The 10,206-nt window shown below is 64.1% G+C and overlaps 2 protein-coding genes across 2 annotated transcripts; one reads left to right on the forward strand and one right to left on the reverse strand.

Annotated features, from left to right (window-relative positions):
* Nucleotides 1-903: 903 nt before the first annotated feature.
* Nucleotides 904-6,927, forward strand: PGAP3 (post-GPI attachment to proteins phospholipase 3). The gene is made up of 8 exons (XM_030508510.1): nt 904-1,125; nt 2,217-2,314; nt 2,389-2,541; nt 3,627-3,689; nt 3,825-3,886; nt 4,853-4,989; nt 5,079-5,283; nt 6,475-6,927. The coding sequence occupies exons 1-8, from the start codon at nt 936-938 to the stop codon at nt 6,536-6,538; spliced, it is 972 nt and encodes a 323-aa protein (XP_030364370.1). The 5' UTR covers nt 904-935; the 3' UTR covers nt 6,539-6,927.
* Nucleotides 6,928-7,478: 551 nt separating this feature from the next.
* On the reverse strand, nt 7,479-10,193 carry PNMT (phenylethanolamine N-methyltransferase). Its single transcript, XM_030508519.1, has 3 exons — nt 9,142-10,193; nt 8,716-8,923; nt 7,479-7,986 (listed from the first exon to the last, which is right to left on the reverse strand). The coding sequence occupies exons 1-3, from the start codon at nt 9,293-9,295 to the stop codon at nt 7,551-7,553; spliced, it is 798 nt and encodes a 265-aa protein (XP_030364379.1). The 5' UTR covers nt 9,296-10,193; the 3' UTR covers nt 7,479-7,550.
* Nucleotides 10,194-10,206: the final 13 nt, after the last annotated feature.

Here is a 10,206-nt window from a genome sequence, read left to right on the forward strand (position 1 = left end):
GGACACGCACACAAGAGCTCTGACCCTGTCCCCGTAACTGGCCCCTGGCCCGCTTCGGGGGTGACGGTCACCGGGGGAGGGGGACGGTGATGCCGCTCGCGGGTGTGGGGATGGGGGGACAGTCCTGGGGTACGGGGACAGTCCCGGGCTTGGAAACACTCCTGGGGTACAGGGACATGGGAACACTCCTGGAGGACAGAGACAATCCTGGGGGACAGGGACATGGGAACACTCCTGGGGTACAGGGACAGTCCTGGGGTACAGGGACATGGAGACACTTCTAAGCGACAGGGACATGGGAACATTCCTGGGGGACAAGGACATGGAGACACTGCTGGGGTATAGGGACAGTCCTGGGCATGGGAACACTGCTGGGGTACAGGGACATAGAGACACTCCTGGGCTTGGGAACACTCCTGGGGTACAGGGACATAGAGACACTCCTAAGGGACAGGGACATGGGGACACTCCGGGGGTACAGGGACAATCCTCAGGGACCGGGTCAGCGGGCCAGGGCCAGCCTAGGGCACGGGGACACTCCAGCAGCACCCAGTGATTCCCCAGTGAGGCGGCGGGAGCCGGCGCTTGCCCCGCACCACGGGCACGACCCACTGCTCCAGCTCCAACCGCTGCTCGGGTGCACGGGGAGCGGCGAGGACGCGGGGTCCCCCGGGAGCATCACACCCCGCATGTGCCCCCATGGACCACCCGCGGCCCCAAGCGGGGAGCCGGAGCCAAGGGGGTGGCACCCGTAGGGAGAGCGGCCACGTCGGGGTCCCGGCCTCGCATGGCCCCGGTTTGGCGGGGGCTGTGTGTGGAGGGGGGGGATACATCCCATGATCCTCTCGCCCCGTTAGGGCTCTGTATCCCACAACGCTCCGCGCCGCCCCGGTTTCCGGGTTGTGGCGGAAGCGGCCGGTCCGTTCCGGGCGGCGATGGCGGCCTGTGGCGCGGCTCGGGCCGCGCTGCTGCTGCTGCTGGGGGCGGCGGTGCCGGCGCGGGGCTCGCAGGGGGACCGGGAGCCGCTGTACCGCGAGTGCCTGAGCCGCTGCGAGCGCCACAACTGCTCCGGGGCGGCGCTGCGCGCGTTCCGCGCCCGGCAGCCGCTGTACATGGTGCTCACAGGTACCGCCCGCCCGCGCTCATTGGCTGCCGCCGCCCGCCGCCGCCGGGACACGCCTACTAGGGCGGGGCTAATGGGAGGCCACGCCCCCTCCCCTGAGCGGGTAGTTGGAGGCGCTGGGGTGGATTGCAATGGATTGGGAGGTGTTGGGAAGTGTTGGGATGGATTGGGAAGCGCTGGGGTGGACTGGGAAGTGTTGGGAAGCACTGGGAAGCTCTGGGATGGATTGGGAGGCGATGGGATGTATTGGGAAGAGTTGGGAAGCGCTGGGAAGCGCTGGGGTGGCCTGGGAAGCGCTGTGAAGCATTGAGAAGTACTGGGATGGATTAGGAGGCACTGGGGTAGATTGGGAAGCACTGGGACGGACTGGGAAGTACTGGGAAACTCTGGGGTGGATTGGGGGCGCTGGGATGGCTTGGGAAGTGTTGGGATGGGTTAGGAAGCGTTGGGAAGCATTGGGATGGACTCGGAAGCGCTGTGAAGCTTTGAGAAGCACTGTGATGGATTGGGAGGCACTGGGATGGATTGGGAAGTGCTGGGAAGCACTGGGAGGCACTGCGATAGATTAAGAGGCGCTGGGATGGATGGGGAGGTGCTGGGACGGATTGGGAAGCGTTGGGAAGCACTGGGATGGATTTGGAAGCACTGCGATGGACTGGGAAGCACTGGGAGGCACTGGGCCATACTGGGGGTCACTGGGCCATGCTGATTCTGTACTGGGGGTCACTGCGCTGTGCTGGGGGGCATCAGACCATGCTGGGGCTGTGCTGGGGGGCACTGGGCTGTACTGGGGGGCACTGGGCTGTTCTGGAGCCACGCTGGGACGTGCTGGGGGTGCAGGGGCTCACTGGGCCGTGCTGGGTGGGGGGGACACCGAACCACCCCGGGGGCCTCTTGGACCATCCTGGAAGCCCCCGGGCCACACTGGGAGCTGCTGGGACCCACTTGGGTGCCCTCCCTGTGGCCAGCACCGCACAGGGTGAATCCCCCCCGGCTCCCCGGGGCTGGGTCCCAGTGCCCCATGGTCCGGACTGGGAGGGACTGGGGAGGAGCCGGCGGCCGGGGCAGGGACCGCTCGTGTCCCCGGCCACAGGCTGGACCTGCCGCGATGACTGCAAGTACGAGTGCATGTGGCTGACGGTGCGGCTCTACCTGCAGAGGGGCCACCGGGTGCCCCAGTTCCATGGCAAGGTGAGCCTGAGAGAGCGACTTGGGGGGGGGTCCCCCCCGATTCTGCCCCCCGACAGCCCCGTTGTCCATTGCAGTGGCCCTTCTCGAGGTTCCTGTGCTTCCAAGAGCCGGCCTCCGCCTTCGCCTCCTTCCTCAACGGCCTGGCCAGCTTCATCATGCTGCTGCGCTACAAAGCCACCGTCCCCCCCGCCTCCCCCATGTACCCCACCTGCGTCGCCTTCGCCTGGGTGAGCCGGGACCCCCCCATCCCCTCGCCACGTCCTCGGTTAAGGGGTTATGGGGGTCTTCTGGTTGGAGGGAGGGGTTTGGGTGAGCTGGGACCCCTCCATCCCCTCCCCACATCCTCACTTAAGGGGTTATGGGGGTCTTCTGGTTGTAGGGAGGGGTTTGGGTGAGCTGGGACCCCTCCATCCCCTCCCCACATCCTCACTTAAGGGGTTTAGGGGGTTCTTCTGGTTGTAGGGAAGGGTTTGGGTGAGCCAGGAGCCCCCATGCTCTCTCCACATCCTTGCTTAAGGGATTATGGGGGGATCTTCCAGTTGTAGGGATGGGTTTGGATGAGCTGGGACCCCCCATCCTCTCCCCACATTCTCACTTAAGGAGTTATAGGGGTCCTCTGGTTGTAGGAAGGGGTTTGGGTGAGCTGGGACCCCCCCGTTCTTTCCCCACATCCTCACTTCAGGGGTTTAGGGGGGGTCTTCTGGTTGTAGGAAGGGGTTTGGGTGAGCAAGAACCCCCCCATCCGCTCCCCACAGCCTCACTTGAGGGGTTTAGGGGGTTCTTCTGGTTGTAGGGAGGGGTTTGGGTGAGCTGGGACCCCCCCATCCCCTCCCCATATCCTCGCTAAAGGGGTTATGGGGGTCTTCTGCTGTAGGGAGGGGTTTGGGTGAGCAAGGACTCCCCCCATCCGCTCCCCATATCCTTGCTTAAGGGATTATGGGGTGGTCTTGCGGTTGTAGGGATGGGTTTGGATGAGCTGGGACCCCCCATCCCCTCCCCACATCCTCACTTAAGGAGTTATGGGGGTCTTCTGGTTGTAGGGAGGGGTTTGCGTGAGCAAGAACCCCCCCATCCGCTCCCCACATCCTCACTTGAGGGGTTTAGGGGGTTCTTCTGGTCGTAGGAAGCGGTTTGGATGAGCTAGGACCCCCATCCCCTCCCCACATCCTCACTTAAGGGGTTATGGGGAGGTCTTCTGGTTGTAGGGGGGGGTTTGGGGGGGTGCAGCAGCACCGGGGTTGCTCGGGGGGGGGGGGTCGGGAAGCAGCTCCCACACTTTGGGTTCCCACCTCTCATCCCCCCTTTCCCACAGGTCTCCTTAAACGCCTGGTTCTGGTCCACTGTTTTCCACACGAGGGACACGGCCGTGACGGAGGTGAGCGGCGCCCCCCGCGCTGTGGGTCTGACCCCAGAGCCGGGCTGGGCTGCCCCTGGTGGGGCTGGGGTGCCCCTGGTGGGGCTGGGGTCCCCCTGGCCCTGCGGCGCGGCTCATCCCGTCCCCGTCCCACAGAAACTGGATTATTTCTGTGCTTCGGCCGTTGTCCTGCACTCCGTGTACCTGTGCTGCGTCAGGTGCGTGCTGCGGGGCGCTGGGGGGCCTCTTGGTATGGGGGTGCTGGGGGGGCCTCTTAAAACGTGGGTGCTGGAGGGCTCCCTGTTAAAATAGGGGTGCTGGGGGGTGCCTCTTAATGTGGGGGTGGTGGGAGGCTCCTTCTTAAAACATGGGTGCTGGAGGGCTTCCTATTAATATGGGGGTGCTGGGGGCTCCCTGTTAAAATAGGGGTGCTGGGGAGCTCCCTTTTAATATGGGGGTGCTGGGAGCTCCATCTTGAAGTGGGGGCGCTGGGGGCTTCCTATTAAAACATGGGTGCTGGGGGCTCCCTCTTAAAGTGGGGGTGCTGGGGGTTTCCTCTGAAAATAGGGGTGTTGGGAGGCTCCCTCTTAAAACATGGGTGCTGGGGGCTCCCTATTACTATGAGGGTGTTGGGGGCTCCCTGTTAAAATAGGGGTGCTGAGGGGCTCCATCTTAATATGGGGGTGCTGGGGGCTTCATCTTAAAGTGGAAGGGCTGGGGGCTTCCTATTAATATGGGGGTGCTGGGGGCTCCCTGTTAAAATAGGGATGTGGGGGGGCTTCCTCTTAAAACATGGGTGCTGGGGGCTCCCTCTTAAAGTGGAGGTACTGGGGGCTCCATCTTAAAGTGGGGGGGCTGGGGGCTTCCTATTAATATGGGGGTGCTGGAGGCTCCCCCGTAATATGTGGGTGCTGGGGGCTTCCTATTAAGACATGGGTGTTGGGGTCTCCCTCTTAATATGGGGGTGCTGGGGGCTGCCTATTACTGTGGGGGTGTTGGGGGCTCCCTCTTAGTATGTGGGTGTTGGGGGCTCCCTGTTAAAATAGGGGTGCTGAGGAGCTCCATCTTAATATGAGGGTGCTGGGGGCTCCTTAAAACGGGGGTGCTGGGGGGGGCTCCCTCTGAAGATGGACGTGCCCCCTTCCTCCTCCTCCTTCTCCTCCTCCTCCTCCTCCTGTCCCCAGGACACTGGGGCTGCAGCGCCCAGCCTTAATCAGCATCTTCAGGGCCTTCCTCCTGCTCTTCCTCGCCTGCCACATCTCCTACCTGACCCTCGTCCGCTTCGACTACGGCTACAACATGGCAGCGAACGCGGCCATCGGTGAGGCCGGGGCTGTTTGGGTGGTGGGGGGCACCCACGGGTGGGCGCTCCCCCCGCCGTTCGCTATGGATGCGCACGTGGTGCCGCAGGGCTGCTGAACGTGGCGTGGTGGCTGCGGTGGTGCGTGCGGAACCGGCCGCGGCTGCCGCACGTGTGGAAGTGCGCGGCCGTGGTGCTGCTGCTGCAGGCGCTGGCGCTGCTCGAGCTGCTCGACTTCCCGCCCCTGCTCTGGGTGCTCGACGCTCACGCGCTCTGGCACGTCGGCACCATCCCGCTCAACGTGCTCTTCTACAGGTCAGCGGCACCCGCGACAGCGGGGGGGCCGTCGTCAAGTGGGGGTGCTGGGGGCTCCCTTTAGAACATGGGTGCTGGGGGATCTGTTTAAAACAGGGTGCTGGGGGCTCCCTTTAGAACGTGAGTGCTGGGGGCTCCCTCTTAATGGGGGTGCTGGGGGGTCTCTTTAGAACATGGGTGCTGGGGGCTCCCTCTTAATGGGGGTGCTGAGGAGTCCTTAAAATGGTGGTGCTGGGGGCTCCCTCTTAAAATACGGGTGCTGGGGGCTCCCTGTTAAACTGGGGTGCTGGGGGCTCCTTAAAATGGGGGTGCTGGAGGGTCCCTCTGAAAATGGATGTGCTGGGGGGCTCCCTCTTAAAATGGGGGTGGTGGGAGCTCCTTAAAATGGGGGTGCTGGAGGGTCCCTCTGAAAATGGATGTGCTGGGGGTCTCCCTCTTAAAATAGGGGTGCTGGGGGCTTCCTCTTGATATGGGTGTGCTGAGGGGCTCCTTAAAATGGGGGTGCTGGGGGGAGCCTCTTAATGCATGGGTGCTGGGGGCTCTGTTTAAAACAGGGTGCTGGGGGCTCCCTCTTAATGGGGGTGCTGGGGACTCTCTTTAGAACATGGGTGCTGGGGGGAGGTCTCTCTTAATATGAGGGTACTGTGGGGCTCCTTCTTAAAACGTGGGTGCTGGGGGCTCCTTAAAATGGGGGTGCCAGGGCTCTCTTTTAATATGGGGGTGCTGGGAGGGTCCCTCTTTAAATGGGGTCCAGGGGGCTCCCTCTTAAAACATGGGTGCTGGGGGGCTCCCTCTTAAAATGGGGGTGGTGGGGGCTCCTTAAAATGGGAGTACTGGGGAGTGCCTCTTGAAATGGGGGTGCTAGGGGCCTCCATCTTAATATGGGGGTGCTGAGGGGCTCCTTAAAATGGGGGTGCTGGGGACTCCCTCTTAATGGGGGTGCTGGGATCCCATCTCTTGAACCCGGAGTTCTTGCTCCCCCCGTTTCCCATGGTGTGCTGGGAGTCTCCCCCTTGAAAGTGGGGTGCTGCGGGTGCCCCCCTTTTGACCCTGGGGATGCCGGGAGCCCCTCTCTTTGCTCCATGGGGTGCTGGGTGCCTCCATCTTGCTATCGGGGTCCTGTGGGCCCCCTTCTTGCCCATGGGGTGCTGGTGGGACCCCCCCGCAGCCCCCACTGTGTCCTCTCCACAGTTTCCTGATGGACGACAGCCTCTACCTCCTCAAGGCCAACTCTGACCTCCTCAAAGCTGATTAGAGCTGCCGGGGGGGGGGGCACATGTGGCCCTTTGTGCCCCCCCTGCCCCCCCGGGGGTCCTGCCCTGTGCCAAGCGCCCCCCTGGCCCCCCCCCCCCGGCCATGGGCTCCTTCCCCCAGTTGCCTTCTGAGGTTTGTTCTTTTCTCCACCCCACTCCCCCCTGTGCCCCACATCTCCTGGGGGGGGTCTGTGTGTGCATGGGGGGGCCCTGCTGGCTGCTGGCTGGCTTTAGCGGGGGGGGGTGGGTGTAACGTGTGGGGCTGGAGCGGTGCCTTGGGGCTGGGGGAGCCTCCCCCTTGCCAAAGGGTCTGGGTCCCCCCCCGGGGATGGGCCCCCCCCCCCCCCCCAAGTATGTTGTGGGATGTGAATAAAGACGAGTTCAAGTTCAAGCTGGGCTGGGCCTGGCTCTTGTTCCCCCTGTGCCCCCCCCGCCATGGCACCCCATATCTGCACTGTCACCCCATGGTGTACCCCATAACCACCACATCCTGCACCCCACTTCTCTCGCCCTGTGCCCCCCTGTGTTCCCCATATCCCCCCCACAGTACATTCTATCCTTACACTCTCCTAACCCCCATTGCAGCCTTCCCGACACCCCCCCAGGCCCTATGGGTAAGCCCGCAGCCCCACAGCAACACCAGGCTGTGCCATGCACCTTGGGCTTTACTGGGGGGCTCAGGCACCCCACATCTGTGTTGTGGGGTGTGTGGGGACCCTCATTCCTCCAGCAGCTTCTGCACATGGGCAAAGAAGATGCCATCAATGTCTTCTGCACCCTATTTCTCTCACCCTGTACCCACCCTGTGTGCCCCATATCCCCCATCTATGCATCCCATATCTCCCCCATGTACACCCCATCATTACTTCCTCCTAACCCCCACTGCAGCCTCCCACATCCCTGACCCCCCCCCCCCCGCATCCCTCCAACAACACCAGCCTGTTCCATGCACCTCAGGGCTTTATTGGGGGGCTCGGGCGCCCCACATCAGTGTTTTGGGGTGTGTGGGACCCCTCATTCTTCCAGCGGCTTCTGTGCATGGGCGAAGAAGACACCATCGACATCGTCCACGCCGGTGCGCAGCGCCGCGGGCATGGCGTAGGAGCGGAACTGCCGCAGCACGAAGCCGGCGCCGTCGAGGGCCCGTCGGACATCGCCCTCGTCCAGCGGCACCACGGGCAGCCGCGCGGCCCCCGCCAGGTAGAAGGACTCGCCGAGGGCCCCGAGCAGCACCGCGTGTCCCCCCGGCCGCAGCAGCGAGGACACATGCGCCAGCGCCCGAGCGAAGGCGGCGCGGTCCGGGCTCACCGCCTCCAGGCAGAACGCCGAGAGCAGCGCGTCCGCCCGCGGCCGCAGCGGCGCCCCGAGCGGCTCCGAGCGGTGCACGTCGATGGGCAGGATGCGCCGCAGCCGGGCCCGCAGCCGCCGCTCCTTCTCCTGCCACGGCTCCCTGCGGGCATGGGGTGGGGGGTTAGTGGGGATGGGGCGCGGCAGGGAACAGCCTGGTACCTGCGGGGATGTGGGATGGGAGCTCGTGGGGTTGGGGACAGGATCCTGCAGGGATGTGGGGATGGGAGTCCGTGGGGTTGGGGACAGGATCCTGCAGGGATGGAGCAGCCTGGTACCTGCAGGGATGTGGGGATGGGAGTCCGTGGGGTTGGGGACAGGATCCTGCAGGGATGGAGCAGCCTGGTACCTGCAGGGATGTGGGGATGGGAGTCCGTGGGGTTGGGGACAGGATCCTCCAGGGATCAGCCTTGCACCTGCAGGGATGTGGGGATGGGAGTCCGTGGGGTTGGGGACAGGATCCTCCAGGGATCAGCCTGACACCTGCAGGGATGTGGGGATGGAGAAACCTGGCACCTGCAGGGATGTGGGGATGGAGCAGCCTGGTACCTGAGGGATGTGGGATGGGAGCCCGTGGGGTTTGGGGACAGGATCCTCCAGGGATCAGGCACCAGGATGTGGGGGCTGTGATCCCGTGGGATTTGGGGACACAATAGTGCAGGAATCAGCCCAGTGTCCAAAGTGACCTGCGATCTCACGGGATTTAGGGACACATTCCCACAGGGACCAGCCCAGCACCTTCAGGGATGTGAGGCTGTGATTCCATGGGATTAGGGGACACGATCCCGCAGGGACCATCCCACCAGCCCGCCGGGGTCCCGTCCACCCCTACCCGCGCCCCTCAATCTTGCAGACATGCTGGATGAAGGGGCTCCAGTCGAAGGTGCCAGGGTCCCCCCGCGCCCAGCGCCGCAGCTCCTCCCGGTTCACCGCCAGGTAGTCGGTGGCCACGATCTCCTCGAAGTGGTCGCAGGCGCTCAGCAGCTGGTAGATGGTGGGACCCGAACCCACATCGATCAGCGTCCGCCCGTGGATCTCACCTGGGGAAGGAGCCGGACATGGTGGGATCCATCCCAACACCGCATCCCGTGGGCACCGTGGAATGAATGGGCAGAACCTTAACATCACCCAGTTCCAACCCCCCTCCAAGGGATGGGGAAGGGGCTGTGGGGATGGGGTGAAGCCAGGGGGGGCTCTCTCTCGCCGTGCCTCAGTTTCCCCCCCCTCCCCATAATAGGGTTTCCCCATCGCCCCTCACCGGTGGCGAAGGTCTCAGCGAGACATCGCAGCTTCCAGGGTACCACGAACTCCTCTGAGGAGAAGTCTGCGCGGGGGGGCAGGTAGTTGTTGTGCAGGTACGCGCGGGGGTCGAAGCGCTCGTAGCCCTCCCGCAGCGCGGACAGGCTGCTCATGGCTGCGGCGGCGCCGCCGCTCCCCGGCCCCGAACCCGCCTTATATCCCCCGGTGAGCGCCGGTGCCGGTGCCCATCCATCCCCGTAACCAGGTTAGAGCCAGCGCCGCGGGGCCCGGGATGTGGCCGGGCGCCAGCGCGGCCGGATGCGGCCCCACGGAGCGATAACGCGCTTCTATGGAGGAGGGGGGAGCATCCAGGAATCCGGCTCCATCCCTGCGGCTGGAAGTTTCTGTGTGTCCTCTGAAGATGTGGCTGCCCGAGGGGTGACACCCCCCTTGTGGTGCCCCAGCAGTGGGGATGGTCATGAGTGTCCCATGGGATGGGATAGGGATGGAGATGGGAAGGGAGTGGAATGGTGAGACGATGGGGTTGGGAATGGAACGGAGATAGGAAGGAATTGAAATGGGGCTGGGGATGGGTTAGAGTTGGAGATGGGAAGGAATTGGAATGGGGAGAGGATGGGGCTGGGAACGGCATGGAAATGGGAAGGCATTAGAATGGGGAGAAGATGGGGCTGGGGATGGACTAGGAATGGAGATAGGAAGGGATTGGAATGGGGTGGGTTGGGGATTGCTCTGGGTCTGGGATTGGGCTGGGAATTGGGATGGGCATGGGAATGGGGCTGGGAATGGGGCCCATCTGAGCTCCCTCAGTGCCTCCATCACCAGTGAGCTGAACGTGCTGGGCCTCAACGCAGCCCCGGGCACCACCAGCTCCCAGCACCCCCAGTGCACCCGCACCCTGGGATGAAGGGGCAGGATGGGACCCACTTATGGGGCTGGGGACGGGTTAAGGACCCCAAACTCTGCCTGTGGCAGGGCGGGAGGTGGCGGGGACAGGGAGGGGACAGGGCCTGGCGGTGGCCCAGGGACAGCACGAGGGAACAGCTAATCTGGGCGCTGGCGCTGG

The sequence above is a fragment of the Strigops habroptila genome, chromosome 19 (assembly GCF_004027225.2).
Source record: "Strigops habroptila isolate Jane chromosome 19, bStrHab1.2.pri, whole genome shotgun sequence".
NCBI classification, from domain to species: Eukaryota; Metazoa; Chordata; class Aves; order Psittaciformes; family Psittacidae; genus Strigops; species Strigops habroptila.